Source organism: Nicotiana tomentosiformis, chromosome 11 (assembly GCF_000390325.3).
Source record: "Nicotiana tomentosiformis chromosome 11, ASM39032v3, whole genome shotgun sequence".
NCBI classification, from domain to species: domain Eukaryota; kingdom Viridiplantae; phylum Streptophyta; class Magnoliopsida; order Solanales; family Solanaceae; genus Nicotiana; species Nicotiana tomentosiformis.
Window position 1 is genome coordinate 25,782,983 of NC_090822.1, and position 19,799 is coordinate 25,802,781.

General features: G+C 34.6%; 1 protein-coding gene and 1 long non-coding RNA gene across 2 annotated transcripts; one reads left to right on the forward strand and one right to left on the reverse strand.

Annotated features, from left to right (window-relative positions):
- Positions 1 to 4,983: 4,983 nt before the first annotated feature.
- LOC138900787 (uncharacterized) lies at positions 4,984 to 6,654 on the reverse strand. The gene is made up of 3 exons (XR_011412058.1): positions 6,396 to 6,654; positions 6,161 to 6,284; positions 4,984 to 5,937 (listed from the first exon to the last, which is right to left on the reverse strand). It is a non-coding gene; the product is annotated as an uncharacterized lncRNA (long non-coding RNA).
- Positions 6,655 to 9,615: 2,961 nt separating this feature from the next.
- LOC104093825 (uncharacterized) lies at positions 9,616 to 19,386 on the forward strand. The gene is made up of 6 exons (XM_009599638.4): positions 9,616 to 9,996; positions 10,100 to 10,155; positions 10,755 to 10,809; positions 12,331 to 12,411; positions 12,488 to 12,730; positions 19,049 to 19,386. Exons 1-5 carry the CDS (start codon positions 9,762 to 9,764, stop codon positions 12,721 to 12,723), a joined length of 663 nt encoding a protein of 220 aa, XP_009597933.1. The 5' UTR covers positions 9,616 to 9,761; the 3' UTR covers positions 12,724 to 12,730; positions 19,049 to 19,386.
- The last annotated feature ends 413 nt before the right edge of the window (positions 19,387 to 19,799 follow it).

Here is a 19,799-nt window from a genome sequence, read left to right on the forward strand (position 1 = left end):
CCAAACTTTAAGAACTTTGTAAATTTCGATTATTCTTTAAATAGGGGTCCGAAAAATGGCTATTTGTGCAAAATTGCCTCGAAAGCTTAGGGATCATGGGCCCATTTATTACTAAAAACTCCCAAACGACCTATCTACTTTTTCCCTGTTTTGATTTGGGCTGAAGCTTTTGTTAAAGGGAAAAGAACAGAAATAGCCAATTTAAACACAAATATACCAACCTCAAACCCAAAATTAAACACTTACCTAAAGCCGTCAATATGGGCTTGGCCCATGGGTCAAGCCCAGCTCAACTCGTGATTTAGCAGGGCTGAGCTAGAATTTTTGGAGCCCATTTTAAAATGAGGCTTTTAAGCCCGGTCTCGAGTAAGCCCGTGGCCCTTGAGGCTTGACTGAGACTGGGTTGGGCTAGCCCGTGGGCCTAATAAAAATATATATTTAAAATATATAAAATATAAAAAGTATATGACACAAAAAATAACAACGAGAGTATCCCAAGCTTAAGGTTTATTAAGCTCTTCATATTAAAAGATCAAAGTCTTAAAACGTTAGTTAGTTTTAAAAATTTAATTATTCTTAATATTTAACTAATTAATACTGCATACGAATTGTAGATGTAGATGAAAGTGAAGATGTTAAGACAACCTTCTCACAAGCGGATTCAAATGTGTTTGATGAAGATGATGTGTTGGATATCCCACAAACATCATGGACGTTCTCTTGAATAGTTTGTTTTGAGTTTTGATTTTTAGTGAATGAAATATAGTCTTGTCTTTTATTTTTTTAGTATTTATTGTGATATATTGGAACAATATAAAAAGTTAGTAAGTTTTGTGAAATTTTTTCAATAAGATTATTTTAACTTTCAAATATTTATCTTTTTTTAAGTTAGAACTTAAAGAAAAAAATATAAAATTATATTTTAAAAAATGATGGGTCGGACTGTGGGGGCCTGCATCCCACGTAGGACTGGGGTGGGCTCACCATTATAAGGCCCATCAAAATGATTGGATAGCCCAGCCCAGCCCGTTAATTGCTAAAGTATACGTGAGCTGGGTTGGGCTGGGCTAGCCCGACCCCGCCCATATTGACAGCTCTACACTTACCAAAAGTAACCCAAAATTAGAGATACACGCAAGGAAGGATTCTTCCATCCGAGAATCACGCTTCCTTCCCTGTCTTTCAAGTGTATCAATTTACTAGATCACGACATTCTCTCCCTATGTAAATCATGACATTCTCTCCCAAAAAATTCTCTAAATGAGCTCAAATCAATCAATTTTACTATATCCTTTCACGATTTCTGTGTAGATACAACTTTCGCGATTTCTGTGTAGAAGAAACTACGAACTACAATCAAAATCAATCAAGGAATTAGTGAGTTTTGACCTAATTTCAGCTACTACAATGGCAAATTTACCAATTTTTATTCAGTATGGTGCCCGATGGAATGTTGACAATAACTTTGTAGATTACAATGCAGATGTTGTAATAGTTATTCCAAATATAAGTTTTGAAGATTTTGTAGATGTGATTTCGAAACAACTTATGATAGATACTTTATTGAATGTTATTGAAATCAAATACACTGTCCAAAATGATTCTCCACCAATAGTGATACACAATAGTATGGGTGTATGTGTAAATCTTGAGCTGGAAAAAAACTCGGAATTTACAATATATCCTCTTTGTATAACATCGAGTGAAAGGGATATGGACATGATCTGCTACAAATCAAATTCTGTTGTGATTTCCTCAGAATGTGCACAAAGCTCAGTTATAGAGGAGAGATACAATGGCGATACAATTAATATGATCGAGTTTGGGGATGGAAAAGACTGTCATGATACAGAATCTGATGAAAATACAATAATAACTGACCTTCAACACATAGATGTAGAAGAAGGTCAAATTTATAAAGATAAGGCTATGATAGTCAAAGTCATGAAGCACTTGGCAGTAAAGGAAAAATTTCAGTTTAAGGTGCATAGATCAAGTGAAAGCAAGTATCAAAATATTTACTGTATAATTATGTATCTTAATGTATATCGTAGTTGATGTTAGAGACATAATTATGTAGAAAATAAGTTGTTGCTTGTAAGTCTGTGATTATACACTTTTAAGTTGTGGTTGTCACCGTCTAGTACTATATAGTCGTTGTATTTTTTTCATCCAGTATTGTTGATGGCAGTGTGTATCACTATATATCATTGTATTTTATGTCGCTTTGTTTATTGATGGAAAAGTTTATATCATTGTTGTAGGTACTGCCTAGTATGCATCAACAACAACTGTGATTGGTATTTTAAGTCTTCGAGCATGAAAAAAGCAAAACTTTGTAAGGCCAGAAATTTCAGCAAACTGTACTCATGCCCGCTGAAAGACAAATCTTACGCACAACGTCAAGCTACTGTAAAACTCATCGACAGTCTTCTGATAGACAAGTATAAAGACCCAAAAATAATATACACTCCTAATGATATAATTAGAGACATGGACAAGCAGTATGGTCTTCAAATGACATATATGCAAGCATGAAGATTGAAAGAATATGCAGTTCAAGTACTGAGAGGGAACCCAGGCGAATCATATGAAAAACTCCAAGCTACTTTTATATAATGGTTCTTACAAATCCTATGTCGGTGGTAAGTTTGAAAAAAATAGAGGAAAACTTGTTCATGTATGCTTTCGTTGCACTATATCTGTCTATAAAAGGATGACAGTATTGCAAACCGGTTGTTGTTGCAGATGGAACCTTTTTTAAATCGACATATAGAGAAACATTATTGATAGCATCCACACAAGATCCAACAGGTAAAAATAAGAATAATAATGTGTGTGTTTGTATATATATATATATATACATACATACATACATACATACATACATACATATATATATATATATATATATATATGTATGTATGTATGTATGTATGTATATGTATGTATATACTCACATATGTTTATATGATTCAATTTATTAGGTAGTATCCTACCACTCGCATATGCCATAGTAGATTCAGAGAATAATGCTTTTTAGGAGTGATTTTCGTGAGGTTCAAGGATGCATTTGGGGAAAGGGAGGAAATGTGCATAGTCTCGGACAAACATGAAGGCATTGAAAATGCAGTTGCAACATTGTATCCACAAGTACCTCATTGTGTCTTCATATGGAATCTATGGAATAATGTAAAAGTAAATTATAAGAAAACCCATTTGCTGCTCAAAGACATATTCTTTTCTATGATCAAAGCATACACAGTTGAGAAGTTTGATTACCACATAGCATAGGTAGAGAAAATTGATAAGAGGGTCAAAGATTACTTAATAAACGTTGGGTATGAAAGATGGTCCAGAGCATATTCCACTATCAACAGAACATTGACAATGGCTTCAAACATTGCGGAGTCGATCAATGCAGCACTCAAGGCTGCTAGGGAATTCTAGTATTGGCTTTGCTGGACTACATAAGGCAATTGATCGGACGATGGAATGTTACAAACCAAAAGAATGCAGTAGAGTCATTTACTAATCTTGGGAAAAAATATGATATAATGCTGATGGACAATCTCGAATTGTCACATCAGATGAAGGTATGACTGGAATCTATAGATAATATAATATGTAATCATGCCAAATTCACGGATCTGTAATATCTTGAACCCTTTGTGTGATTCTGTTAAACTAGTGTCCACCTGCACAAAAGCAAAGACTTTCAATTTAATATAGCATCTATGCCTACCCCACTGCTGAAATATTGGATGGTTTGACATGATATTAAGCTATTTTGAATCGTGTAGGCTCTCTAGTATATGTATTTTGAGGGCATCTGCTTTGTCACCACTAATGATAGTTGATAAATTTTGTAGGTGACCCATTAGACGAGTTACTTATATTCAGTACTTGACAAGGGTAAGGAGAGAATATTGTTCCTAAAAGATCGAACTTGTAGATGTAAAAGGTTTCAGTTGGATGAGATGCCATGTGCATATGCTTGGGCAGTATTAAAATACAAATACATTGATCACATTTAGTATTGCTCGGTGTACTACACCAGGAAGTACCTATTGAAGACCTATGTAATTTCAATTTATCCGGTTCCTGATGAAAGCACATCGAAAATTCCTACAGAAGTTCTAGATGAAAAAATCTTGCCACCAGACGTGACTAAAACACTAGGAAGGCCAAGAAGGGGAGATGCAAGCCAATATCTGAAAGGGAACGAAAAAGGTCGATTTCATGTGGACATTGTGGAGAAGAAGGTCACAATAGGAAAACTTGTAGAAATAATCCAAATAGACGATGAAATATGCCAAAATTAGAATTACTTGTTATTTTACTTTACTGAATATCATAGAGATTTATAAGAATCCAATATATCAAGAACTGTATCATTGCAGAATGTCATTTGAATTTTAGATATAAAAAAATATTTGATCTATCATTTAAAATCGTGTTGCAAGTGTATTTTTTAAATTATACATGTGTTTGATTAAAAAGAAGTTGTATAAGCTATGTATCATATTTATATCATCTATGTATCACGTGTGTATCACCTATGTATCTTTGTGTATTGGCTTTTACTCATGTCTATATTTGTGTAGTAACAAAGCTAACTAATGGAAAACAGTCGTAGCAGCTAGAAAACTATGCAAATAGTTTTAGAAATTTGCAAATAAGAGTGTGGCTTCATCAATACATATTTCAAAACCAAACAAACTGCAGAACTTATTGTTAAGAAACTAATTGTGCAACAATCCAAACGACTGTATCATCTATGTATCACACTGTATATCATATGTGTATCATATATGTATTATGTGTGTATCATGTGTGTATTTGCAAGAGACAATGTATCACAAACTACCGTATATTTTTTATATCTGTAATTCACAACACAAAATCAAGGGACAAAACACCAAAATAAACTAAACTGCAACACTCCAATATCGCACTGAAACTCATTAAACCTTTATAACAGAGCAAACATCTCATTTGCCATAAAATTCTTAAATGTATTCATAAAATTCAAACACAAACAAATCTGATCTGTCTTACAAAAATTACAACATAACAGAACACAATACAAAACGAAATTATAGAGTTCATCCTACAACAATGATAAAAGTAAATACTTTTTCTGCTTTCGTGACTTATTCTGTCGACCAATAATCTCGTCATCACTTTGCGTATTAAGTTCCATCTTCTTTCTAGCACAATCCCACAAGAAAGCACCAAATCTGTGCCGGTGTGCATAGGCATTGAATTTTTTAGGAGGCGTCTTGCCCTCAATGAAATACTTGGCAAATGATGTCGCAAATACACCACAATTACTGCAAAAATAAAAAGAACAACAATTATCAAACTGCAGAATCTAAAAACAAACCAGTTTGTGTTGAAAGAAATTCATACGCTTCGACTTGTTGAGGTAGTCCTTCAACCAGTTTTATATCAAAAAGGGTAATCAAGTCCTTTGATTTGTAGACACCAATGCACCAATTGATATCTTTTTTGTTTAAATAGAAATGCCTGTGCACGAAAAATGAGGCAGCAACACAGAATACTTGGCCATGTCTTATGAACTTTGGCTTGATGAGCAGCTCCACCGCGCATAGAGTCATACACATAAATGCACCTATCCTTGAAGGACATCGCAACCATTATCTAATGTCATTGTTCTGCAATATTAATTGGCATTAAGACGTGCTCGACAGTGTGCCATGGAACATTGGTATCCAAGACAAACCCCTGAATATACTCTGCAATGACATGTTCCGGACTGCACACATCACTGTCTCCATCTGTATCAATAAACGCCTGCCACAACTTATTAAGTTTCTCGTCGAAGTACCAATTTGAGGTGGTGAATGTTACATGTAGGTCTTTGTCATACTTTCCCTTCTTCCTCAGATAATAGAACAAAACATCAATGTGCTGAAACAAAACATAACAAATAACTAATCACTGAAGGCTCGTAAGCTTTAAGCAGCTACGATTTTTCAAACCATATTCACAGAAAACAAAGAAAAATGAATGCTCACTACTTCTCTTGTGCCAGACAATAGCAATTAATAATCTATTCTAATTTAAGAGGACTGATCACGTGTACACTGGCTAAAATTAAAAAAAAAAACTGTAAAAGTAACTTCTTACATACCGAGTCATCCAAAGGCTGACCATTATATGCCAAAGTGTAAACCCATTTTTTGTCTTCAACATGATATACACCAAGATCATAAGCAGGATTGAGTTCACTAACATGCTTCAGGTAAATTTCATTCCTAGTAACAGATATACACAAAAGATATATAGTGATTTGATATAAAATATTGCTATAAGTAACAATATATTAACATATAAAACTAAACAAAACTCAGAAGTTGGAAATATACTTCTTTCTCGACTTCCCTTTTTTGACTCAAGCAACAAATACATTCAACAAAGAGCTGTTAATGCCAGTTCCGATTTTGCTTTGAAAAGGATGCTTAACAACATAAATTTGCTTTTTTTTTCTTTCGGTGCAGCAACACCAGTACTGGAACCTGAATCAAATACAATAATGAACGGAGACTGCACGGCATTTGCAGGACATCTCTTTCTTTTTTCCATTTTGCGGCGAAACTTCAAGAAGTAATTCAGGTTGGTACAGAACAACCTGAGATTCATCAACCTCTTTCTCAGATTGTTCCTTCATTTCCCCAGCTGCCTCATCAACACTTGCATTCACTCAAACAACGCCAGACTGAGATTCGAAAATCTTTTGTTTCTTAGATTCTTCCTTTGTCTCCCCTGCCGCCTCATCTGTAGTCTCACCAATAGCGCCAGCATGCGCTACATCCGATGTGAAAGTTACTTTAGCAACGAACATGTTAACTTTCACACCAGAAGGTCCTTCTATGATATTAACACCTAACCGATCTGCTGCACCGAGCACAATGTTATTACGATGATGCTCACCAGTATCTCCTTGAGAATGTGGAACATCTTTGCCTTTACCGACCTAATTTTAAAAAAAAAAATTGAATTATCAAAAACAACAAAGAAAAGAAAAGGGAAAAGTACAAAATGCACAACTAAACACACCTTACAACCATCCATTTTAACATCTTCATTGACACCAAACTCCATATTGCTCACAAAATTATTATTGTCTTGACGACCACTGGTGTCTTCCTCTGGATGTGCACCATATTTGTCTTCGCTTGCACCAAGCTATTTTTAAAAAAGGATATAATAAGTTAACTAAAAAATAAAAATAAATGCACAATGGAAAAGAAACACATACCTTAAAATTTATCAACTCAAAGACTTTCTTGAATTTATCAGAAACATATTCCATGAAGGAATTTAACTGCTTATGGAGCTACAAGATGAAACAAATAAGAAAGATAATAGACTTTGAATATACAATTTTAACAATACTTGCAAAAAATATATAAAAAAGAATAATACAAACTTGTTTCACATCAGCTTTCAACTTCTGCAACTCACGGTCATAATCAATAGGTTGGACACCCGACGCCTTTTTTGGAGGGACATGCACCTTAATCTGTTTCGGGGGGTGGCGTGACAAAATCATCGCTATCATCAATAGGAAGTTTTCCCCTGTTACGCGATGTCAAATATTTCTGATACTCATCGGTAACTTCAACAAGTAAAGTAAATTTCCTTAGCTCTTCAGTTGTCGGAGAATTTTTTTTAAACTGCAAATGTAACAAAAAGTGTTTCAGTCCTAGATGTATCAAAGATGTATAAAAATTGTATATTTGATGTATCGCAATGAATTACAGTGTATTATGTATGTATATACAATCAAGATATAAAAGCTGGTACCTTATTCCCTGTGCTATTGAAGAAACCAGTAGAGAAATCCTCACGCGTTGGCCTGTCTGTCATTTCCCAATTCAATATGCGTGGTGTATGATCTCCAACGCGAACAACAAACTTTTGATCAACTATAACATTCATGGAACCACACTTGTAGGGCAAGAGAAAATCCACCAATCCTATAAAACTTAGACTTTCCTCTCAACTTGTCCCTCACTGACTTCATTAAAGCTTGAAACACAATCTTACCCCAGGGAAACGATACATACTCACCACTCTCGACAAGATAAAAATCACGTTTACTTATAAATGTCTTCTGAGTCTGAGTTGACATTAAAAATGTGTTTATGAAATAAATGATTGCAATCTTAACTGCGTCTTCATCAGACTGCCATTTCTTCTTCTCAAAACAATAAATAATTGACTTCTTTGACACCATTTCAAAATCAGAAAAATAAGTATCACCAACCTATTGGGTCCATTGAATTTACCCTCAACATGTTCATTGCCACGACAGTTTAAACCACTCACAATACCAAATTCTCGAAGACCAAAACGTAAAACACATTCGTCATTCAATTTCACATAAAATTGATCACACTTATATTGAACCAACTCCCTAAACATTGAAGAATGAATAAGTTGTGCCTCGATAGCAACTCGAGGTAAATCAAAAAAATAGCCAAAATAACTTTCCATAAACATCCGAAGTTGGACATCAGTCAACTTTGACTGTAAAAGCGATACGATGTCCACATTAGTGTATGATGACCAATGAGTAACTAGAAAAGGCTCACCAACTGGAATATAGAGCTTCCAAGGCTACAAATACATGACACGAATTAAAAACAAACAAATATAAACTAATTTCAATTTTAAAAGAAGATTCAACAATAGACAAAATTATAACTGAAATTGTATGTACTTTACAAACTTTGTCAGAAATTTTAAATTTTTATGCCTTCTGAACCTTACTTTTTTTTTTTGGTTTGACACCCAAATTCACTTCGTCCTCCACGACACGTTTTCTCTTACCTTCATTATCATCCACTCTAACCCTTTTGCTCTTCTTTTTCTCATATTGTCCAACAAACAACCTTTCGAGATTCTAACACTTTAATACTGTCAGAACGATTTTGTCTTCGCATATTTCGTTCATCAATCGATTTCTCAACTAAAATCGGGGTTGAATGAGGAGATAAACTCATCGACGTAGTTTTTCTTCTCATGTTGCTCGATTTCTCAATTGAAACTGACTTTGAATAAGGTGATAAACTCATCGAACACGCTTTTCTTCTCATATTGCTCTGTTTCACAATTGAAACTAGGTTCAATGAGATTTTTTTAAAAAAATTATACGAACAAACAGTTACAGAATTTTGTGAAGAAATTGATACAAAAACTCGACCAAAACTTACAAAATCGTCTATAACAGATACATAACTCTAACTAAACCATTCAGTCGCAAAAGCCTAAAGAAAAGAAACATCGCTTCTACAAAAACACATGTAATCCGAAAAATATATAAAACAAGAGGTTTTTTACTCCAAATTACCTGGAATCAGACAAAAATAACCGAAAATGTATCTTGTTTTGTCGTCAATTTCAGCAATTTTGGTTCAATTTAGGAAAAAATCGCATAGAGAGAGAAAGAGTGAAAACTCGGTATCTGTATACAAAAGATAACGGATATAAAAACTGACATTAATTGAAATTATTTGGGCCAAAAATGACATTTGGGCCTTTTTTAAGTATATATTTTGTTTTTGGCTATTTTTGGTCGGGAAAGTTTTAGAGTGACGGTCTGGCTAATTTTCCCTTTGTTAAACCTTAGATTTCCCAGACAGAAAGTCGCAGTACTACACGAGTTCCCACAAAACCTCTCTTTGTGCTTCCCCCGTACAATTTTTTCAGCAAAAAGTTCAAGAGAGATGGAACGAGTAGTAGAGAAAGAGATTGGTAGTAGTAGTAGTAATAATAGTAAGAAAATCCCAGATTCAGTTATGGAAGCAGTGAAGAGAACCTCAAAAAATATGGAGGAATTAAGTAGTAATTTAGGGGAATTCTTGTCTCTTTATGATGCTGATGTTTTTATCGGAATGGGTCATCTCCAAAAGGCTCAATCTTTGCTTTTGTTAGCTAAAGTCACTACAACTCTCTTTGCATGTACTAATATTTACTTACTAATTCTGAATTTTGAGAATTTGGGTATTTTTTATATGTGAAATTATTGACTTGGGTTTTTTGTTTGTTTTGGAATTGGTTACAGTGAGACTTAGATGTAAAGGGCTGAACCCAGATGATCACCCTGTCAAATTAGAGTTTGTATGTCTTCTTTCTTTGATATTTTGCCTTATTGCTATTCTATGATGTTCTGTTTCCTTTTTCAAGATTCATTTTTGAGGGGCTGGGGTTGCTTTTTTATTTTTGGGGAAGTTACACATTTGGACGCTCGCCCAAATATATTTACAGTCGCTAGCCACTATACATAAATTATACACTAATTATACATATATAATACATCTGCTGGTTATTTTTTTTGTGTGGGTGGCTAGTTAAGTTAATTTCTATGCTTGAGACTTGGAAGTATAAGTAATGGTTATTTTTCCTTTATCTTCTTTGTCCTTAAACCATTTTTAGGCTTTTGAATAGTTAAGTATTGCTTTATTTTCTCTTTTTTGTGTTCTGAACTGATATCCTGGTTAACATTTTTTATTAATTTTGGTTGTTTGTAAATTTTTATGAAAGGTGTATTTCTATTTTTTAAGTCCCTTTAGTGGATAGATACCTGTTTTGGCTGTGATGGTTTAAGTTTAAGCTAAAGTTCTTTGTTAGAGATTCTGATTAATTGGTTGATTTGGTGAAAGTCCAAATTTAATGTCTGACATTCCTCTATTCTTTCTTTGTTCTTTTAATTAATATAGGAACGTTTGTGCCTGTACCAAGAGAAACTGCAGCAATGCATGGACTTGAATAAAGGTAAATTTGAATCTTTCCATAAAATTGGGTGGTTATGGAATAGAAATGGAAGTGGTGTCAGAAAGGGAGTTGATTTCTCAGAAAGTCACTGAACTAATGAAAATTATTTAAGATAGTCACTTTACTTTGGTAACTGAAAAGTTACTATATTTTGCACATTGAAAAGTCATTTTACTCTGTTTTGTAACTGAAAGTCACTCTATTTTGCCCATTGTAACTGAAAAGTCACGGTATTTTGCCCATTGTAACTGAAAAGTCACTTTATGCTTCCAGGGGACATTTCTAGTTGCGCTTTGTTGATTTGGCATTTTTCTTTTCAATCCAACCATAAAAAAGGGCAGCCCGGTGCACATTTTCAATCCAACCATCTAAAAATAATAATTAAAAAAAATCATCTATTAAAACTATTTACCAACCTACTCCATGATCCAACCCTTTAGATCTTTCTCTTTTTTCTTATAAGAAAAACATAAAAGAAACCACATTACATTAAAACAAAGTGGTGCAGGCAATTAGCATTTGTTTCTAGGCTATATCTCTATATATCTATAAAAAGATAGCAAATTCAAAAAGGATTTGGTAAATTTTATATAATATATATATATATATATATATGGTGTCGGCTGATTTATATAATAGACTAGACCATGCTGCTGCTTGGTTCTGTCATTTTTTCTGTTTTGTTCGTGTGAAGCCTCCGGCTATTTTCGGATATATACATGCATATCAATATATACCAATCAACTATGCCTCTATCTGGAATCAGCTGCACTCATTTCATTCCAACTAGAGGCTCTACAAATTACATATTTGGGTAAGTAGCTAAACAATTCTATAAATCTACGAACCAAATGATTCGATAAAGCAACACACCGGGGAGGTGTTTCAGATGCATATGTTTGCACCTCTTTGTTTTAATTGAGTGTGGCTTTTGTTATGTTTTTCTTAAAAGGAAAAAGAGAAAGGTCTAGGGGGTCGGGTCATGAAGTGGGTTGGTAGATGGTTTTAATGGATGCTTTTAATTTTTTAAATGGTTAGGTTGAAAAGAAAAATGTCACATTAGCAAAAGGCAACTGGAAAAGTCCTCTGAAAGTACAAAATGACTTTTCGGTTATAATGTGCAAAATAGAGTGACTTTTTAGTTATAAAACAAAGTAAAGTGACTTTTCAGTTACAGTGGGCAAAATAGAGTAACTTTTCATTTACAAAATAAAGTAAAGTGACTTTCATAAACAATTTTCATTAGTCGTGTGACCTGACCTGAGTTGTAATTAACTCGTAAGGCAGGCTATGCAAAATATTAAGTACAGTGTTCCCCAATTTAATACTATTGTTTCTGACCAATAAAAAGAATTTATTGATCATCTAAATTTTGAAGAACTGGTGCTAGAGTAGAGCTTGAAATGATTTCTGTTTGTTCAGCATATAATAGTTAGTGTAAAAGATATGGTATTTAGAAACCTTGCTTGGTTTCCATATGACATTTCAATGACATTGACTATTCTTTATTTGTCCTGTTAGCGCCATTGCGACCATCAGCTACCATAAATCCGCAAGCTGCAACTCGTTTTATCGAGCATTCTTTGCCTGATCTTACACCGGGTAGCTGCTTCACTACTTCCAAATGTGTGTGAGTTACATCACATTTGTTTTGTTTTAAAACAAGCCTGTCTTGCAGAGCAGAGGAAGCACATGAGAGAGATCAGTAAAGGCGAGGGGACTAGGATTAAGTATTTGGAAAGAGTTGTTCATAAGAAGAGGAAGTATCAGTCCTCTGAGCAGCAATCTGTTCGAACTGCTGCCCAGGAGTTTCTTGAGAAAGCTGCCCGTGAGCTTCTTGGTGAAAACGAGAGTGGCTTTAAGGGACCTTTACAACTTCCTAAGGGTGATGACGAAGATCTACCTATGAGCTGATTTGCTGGTAGATTTTGAACTCATCTCTTCCAGTTTATATTATTTGTCTCTATTTTATGGGTCTTGGTAGCTGAACTGCCGGCATGTTAATTTATCTTCTCAAAAGATTTCGTGATTTTTTTTTTTTATTCCAAGTGGATATATATAAGATGCTTCTTTTGTTGTGTGGGGGCGGGATACAGTTAATCAAATCTATCTATTATTTTGTTGAATTCTGTAGACAGATGAAAAAATATATATTTTCTACATGTAAAAAAATGTATATATTCTGATGTAGCTTCATGTGCACCAACTTTTGTGCCTCGTTCCATTTATATACTTCAACTCTATTTGTAAGGCTTCATTTTTTAATTGTATGGAAATAAATGAACAGCATGTCTTTTGAGAGCAAAGAATGTGCAGCGTATGTTCTGAAATACAAATGCTTATATTTGTTTGCTTTTTGGATCCTGTTAAAAGATGTACACATAGATACATATCTTGAGTTGTCAACTTTCTTCAGGAGCTGTGAACTGTACTTTTGTGTTATTGTGCCCGAACATCTTGTACAGAACAACTCGATTTAATACTCTTAATTAATAAATCTTACTTGTGAAGGCTTCATTTCTGACTTATGTATTGTATTTCCTGAAAATCTGCGCATCTAGTGTTTTTTTTAAAAAAAAAATGGAATAACAGAATTGAAGTTTGAGAAGAGATTGATGACGCTGGAGGTTCAAGAAAGATAAACCAGTATAAGGTTAAAATTTGTGCCTAGAAAATGGTCCATAGCATGTCGCTAGCAAATGATATCACATGTTGATTGATTAGCTTGGTTGAACCCTTTTAATCAGGAGAATGGCATTTCTTTCGTTGTTCACCTTTACTTAATGTAATAGCTCTGTCATACCCGTTGAACCACTGTTTTCGGATTAAGAAAGCACAACCATCTGTTAGTACATTCTGTTGAACTTTTCTTTTCGAGGACCGTCAGGTATTGAACAAGTATTCTTTTGCAGATTTATGGATTTTTGATAAGTATGTAGCGAGATATGATAATGACCAAAATTTGTAATTGAACTGCTGTCAGTTTTAATCTTTAAAAATTGTTTCACTATGGGAGAATCATCTAGTTTAAAGTGTTTTTAAAATGCTCTTATCTCAAGGGCAGTCATATTCACTCCTTTTCTTTTCTTTTTTTTTTAGATGAAGAAAGAGAGAGAGAGAGAGAACTCATATTCCCTCCTTTCTTATTCTAGTGCGAATGCTATGTCTATTAGCATATAATTAGATAAGATGGGTCAAAATTTATGATAGAAGCGCAATCAGTTTTGAATTTTAAGAAATTGTTACACTATGGTAGAATCATTCATTTCAATGTGTTCTTGTCACTCTAGTCGCTAGGAGATTCCTTTGGATTTCCTTCTTAGTTCTTTCTTACTTTAGTGCAAATCTCTTTTAAAGTCTGATCTAAGGAGTTAATCCCTAGTGATCTTACTTGGATAAACTTTCACAGAAGCGTATTACATTCGGACCTTCATTTCCTAAAGAAAATCATTTCACATACCTGTCAGAAAGAAAAAAAAAGACGAGTATTATTATGTAATCCCAGCACTTGCCTGGAAATCCATCCTTGCTTACTGCTTTTGTGGACCTCGCTCCCTGATATTTCGAACAAGATTTTCCTCATCACCAACTCACCGTTGCATTCCACGGCTTCAATTACTTCTAACTGAATTTTGTAGCTGAAATCAATTCAGCTTCAGTCATTCAGGTTGAAGAACGTCATTTCACATGAGCTTTATTTTTTCACTTTCTTTTAATAGTTTTGACAGTTTACCAGAACCTAGATCTTACTTGGTCCCCTTTTTGCCTAGCTAAAAATATGAGTTCTGTCCTTTGGATGAGAAACAGAAAAACAGATGAAAGGACAAGAAGATAGTGGCATGCTAAGTTATAGTTCAATTCCCTGTAGAGTTTGTGACGGAGGTTATCTCTTTTTCTATTTTCTCAATTCGCTGTTTTTCAGTCACTGAGGCTATCTCTTTTTCTATCTTTAAGCAAATTTTCAATGTTTACCGAGGATCTTGTATACTGGTTGCACACACTTAACCCCTCACGTGTAGTTACATCACAAAGAGGGAGTAGATTCTTGGAGGAGATGTGGATCCAATTACCAGCGTGCTGCTACCCTCAACTAACCTCGTAGTGAATCAAGTCCATACCCAAAAGGAAATTTAGAGTGCAGTTGGTTGATGTACATATAAACTTCTTCTACTCATCCAGAACGAAACAATAAATGATTTCCTGAGGTTATTATACAATCGTCAGTAAAATATTATGGCCAAAGAGATTCATTTTGTCATGTGATCTACTTTTCATCAAGGGATTAGAAAGCAATAGCTTTAACCTGTAGCAGCATCTTTTAGGAACTTGTGAAAAGGTTATGGTGAAAATGGATTTGTATGATTTATCAGAGGCTCTAATTTAGATATTGGCGATGAAACCTCTACTGCTTTGTTCTTAGTCACATTCATCTTATTAAAATTCAGAAATGCAATCCAGAAATATTGATGGGGGCCACGGCACTTACCATCTTCCACTTGGTTTGGTGTTTAAATCTAGATCCTTGTAATAAAATAAGTTTCCTTCCCAAAGATACTGAAGAGCAACAGCCAACAAGAAAAATGAGAAAGGAAAAAGGGGTTAGGAGTAGAAAAAAAAGGAAATATCAATCTAAGATAAGTCATGAATTTCTTTATAAGTGCAGCTTCATGCACTAAGTTTGCGCTATGAGTGGGGTCCGGGGAAAGGCGGACCACAAGAATTATGATTTACAAAATCTAAAAGAAATAGAGAATCTAAAAAGAAAAGAGCGATTCTCTACAAAAGACACCCAATTTTCTATCAAATTGGAACTTCATGATTGTGCTTAAAAGTGAAATAAGGAATAAGAGATTGTTCTTTAATTATACAAAATCATTCTTTATTCCTTTAATTTTTTTTTCCTATTTCTCTCTTTTCATACAAACCCACAAAAGTGTTATTAGAGCAGCATCCCATTCCCGACGTCTTCTTTTCCATCTTCTAAAGGCCCACTTCCTCATCTAAAAGTTCAACTGAAACAATACCTCCTTGAGAGTTCGTGGCATCACTCATTATAGTCCAAACAATCTCCATAGTCAACTACTGACAATGTAGAGGGTGGTGATTCAGGTCTTCACCCGTACTCTCCACATAAAACTCCAACTGACTTGTGTGATCATCCTCTTCCTCACATGTGCGACTGTAAAAATCGCATCCCTCACTGCCAGTCAAGTGAAAAAGAACTTTGTCGGTACCGTGGGTATTTAAATTGAAAGGTGCATAAATCCAACTCCTCCTTGACCACGAGCTTATTGTAATAGGATCTATTGCTCCCACCTACCTCTACACATCCTGATTGTTATCTGAAGTGTTTTGTTTGTGAAGCAGTTCAATCAGAGGTTAGACTTCCATGATTTCCAGTCTTGGAAAGATAATTAATGCTAGGGTCTGTAGTTTATTGTGCACAGCACCCTTGAGATCTATTATCAGTAGATAATTGAAAGATTATCAATAATATTAGATCAACATTTAGAGCACTAGGAGATCTGAAGAATTGGATGGATACAACTATGTAATCTTGGATGGATGACTTTACTTCTTCTAATTTTTCTTATGAAGTAGTTGTGGTTTTATTAACAAAAGCAGTCTGGGGATGCAAAGCAATACATAAAGCTGCTGCAGCTCCTATGTAAAATGAGGAGCAAACAATATCAAAGAACATTTTACATTATTTACAGTGTTCAATTTGCTTTAACAAAAAGGTTCAAGAGAAACATTTTGTTCCGAGTTTGGGTTTGGTGGTGAATTCCCCTTCAAAGTGCCTCAGGTTTCTTTCCTTCAGTACTGTCTTGGAAAATCACCAGCAATAATGATTTGCCAGTCTTTTTGCTGATCTGTCCAAGCAAAAGAAGTTTTGCTGTTTGAGGCATTACATGTTGGACCCCAGAGGCACAAACATGTTCCAAATATCTCTCATTGTACTGTAGTGAAGGATTTTCTGAGCTGGCATTGAGGTTTTGCTTGTGTAAGGCAAACCTCCTGCATAAGGAACCAGCTAAAACAAGCGTAGGAAATTGAAAATGTCCCTAAATTAAGATCAGCGTAAATTATCTTGTAATTATGCTATAATAAGAACAGACATGTCATCCAAACACATTGACAAAGCAGCTTTTAGAGCCAAGGTACTGACATGACAATTACATATTAAGCACTGCTCCTTCCGTCCTAATTTGATTGAAAGTCTTTCCTTTTTAGTCTATTCAATATATTGAAACCTTTCTATATTTAAATCTGTTTAATACTTTCTTGTGGATCCCATCGAGCACGAAAACAAGTACTTTGGTAATAATAAGGTTATTCTTTTGTATTTATGCATATTTTACTTGGATTTTTTTTTCTTACATGAACTACTTGTCCAATCAATCCAGTAAACAAATTGGGACAGAGGGTTTAATTTGGAAAGTTTGCTTTAGTTTTCGTGCCGATATATGTCTACAGTTTCACTCAATAGATTTCCTTAGCACACAGTTAGATAATATGTTTCAGACTTTTAACTAGTCGCGTTGCATATACTTTTTTGCAACTTCCTTGGATATATGAAAGTTTCATATTTTCTTTTAGGGAAATAGTTTTATTGATGTAAAGAGGGGAATTCCGCAAAAAAGTGGATACAAAAAGTAGAGAGTTAGAAATTTCCATCTATATGACTTCTCAGTTTGTTTCGAGTAAATCTTGAATAGTATCATTTTAGTGCTATTCTGTCAATATCAAGTTTCTTGCTGTACTTGCTACTCCAATAAGTGATATCGGTACTTGTGCTTGGTAGTACCGAATTAAGATAGTTAAAACATGTATGTTGCTACCTGCAAGAGTGTGTTTTATTGCAGAGTTCTTTCTATGTGTTAGCTGGTCAGTATCGCATTGTGGAAGAATTACAAGATTATTTAGACAAGTCTAAAAGTGTGGCACCAAGTAATTAGATATTGGATGTTATTTTCTTTATAGCAAAAAGATACTGGATGTTATTCTAGGAAATCTCACAATGTCACTGCTTGCCAAATAAGAACTAGAGCGAATGAAGAGAGGAAGTTGGTGCTTAAGTTTCAGGTGCTTTATTTTACTGATCTAGTAACCCAAATTTTCGGTCATCTTGGCTCAGCTAATGATGAAATATCAAATAACATGAGTAGGCTACTATCAATCACTAATACTTTCTAGAAGTCGTTTAGCCTTACTAGAGATTCTTATGCAAGTAGTAAATATAGAAAACTTCTAATACTTTTTCATTTTTCATTTTAATTTCTACAATGTTGGCTTGAGATAAATTTAAATGGGGAGCATGGTCAGTGAGGATTCATATAAGCGACTCTTAACTTGTTTGAGACTGATGCGTAGTTGTAAGCTACTCTCAATCACCACTAAACTGCTTTACTTGGTTCCTTTTTGCCGCTGCGTGGAGTAGCTACAGAACTATTTGGTAAAGAGGAGGTCTAAAGCAATTTGATGATTTCTTAGATGTTCTAGATTGAAAGAAAGTGGTGGAATTATCATGAGTTTGATGAATCTGGTGGGATTGAAAGAGGTAAGGGGAGGAATAGGTTAATTAACAAGAGCTTGAGTTTTTTTGAAGTTCCCTGCGATGCAGACGCCAGACGGAGACGTTTCTCTCTGCTGTTTCTTTCATTTCTCTCCCTTGCAGTTCAAAACGTCTTTACATAAAGCAAATATAAAATTCACGTGTCTACAGATCTTATTGAGTTTTGGCCGAAACAAGATGAATGAGAAACGTTTGTTATTAACCTTCTGCAAAGTTTTGGCTCGCCAAGGTTCAAAAGGTTTTGGCTAGTCAAAAGCTTTCAGAAAATTATAAAGTGCAATTAGAACCTGAATCATAAATAAATAGCAGACATGTAAGACTTTGGTTGGAGTATGTTTTAACGCTTTGTAAGTCGATCTTTTGTTATAACTATTCTTAGTTTTTGATGTGTTAACTTCCAGTAGTTTCATTTTGTTTACAACAACATACCCAGTAGTTTCATTTTGTTTATTTTTAATTTTTTGTGATACTCATTTGTCTTATGATAACCAGCGAGAATTAATTGTTTTACTTCACTTGAGCTAAACTGCTTCCCATAACCCTTAAGAAGAAACGAACTTATACCTGAACAGACCTGTCATACAAACCATGTTTCTTAATAATAAATGCCTGACACGCTTTAGCCTTATCGTTCTTTTGGTTATCATGGTGTAAATTGTACAGGTGCAGAAATACTCTTTTGCTAATGAAGCCATGCGACGAGCGCACCAGATTGAGTGTTGATGTGTTCTGAGTTCCAGCCTATGAAGGAGATGCTCAAATTGTCTATGAGCTTTTCAGAAAGTGCTACTTTTTCCGCTGATTGTTGATGCAAGCTAAACTAGAATACATTATGCTTTCAGTATTTTAGCTATGAATCCAAAGTTGCTCCTTGTTTGCTGTAAGGTTTGTTTGTTATAAGAAAATATACAGGTTAGAACAGGAGCAGTTAGTTGGCAGTTTTGTGTACAATAGTGCAGCAAAAACTAGAAAATATCTTTTGTAGTTTCATTTGTTTTCCATGGATCCTGTTTCATTTGTTTTCCATGGTTCTCTAGTGGTAGCAACCTCCACTTCCAACCAAGAGATTGTGAGTTCGAGTCACCCCAAGAGTAAGGTGGGGAGTTCTTGGAGGGAGGGAGCCGAGAGTTTGTCGGAAACAGCCTCTGTACCTCGGGGTAGGGATAAGGTTTGCGTACACACTACCCTCCCCAGACCCCATTAGTGGGATTATATGGGTTGTTGTTGTTGTTGGATCCTTTTGCACTACAAGCAATGAAGCATTTGGGATATAAGGTAAGCATTTTGTATATAATACATTTTGTCATGCATTACACCTTTCAACTAATTTATAAAGAATCTGTTTACCCTATCAAATGTAGATTGTCTCCTTCAACAATGATAAAGGTGAATACGGAGTTGATATTCGTAACAT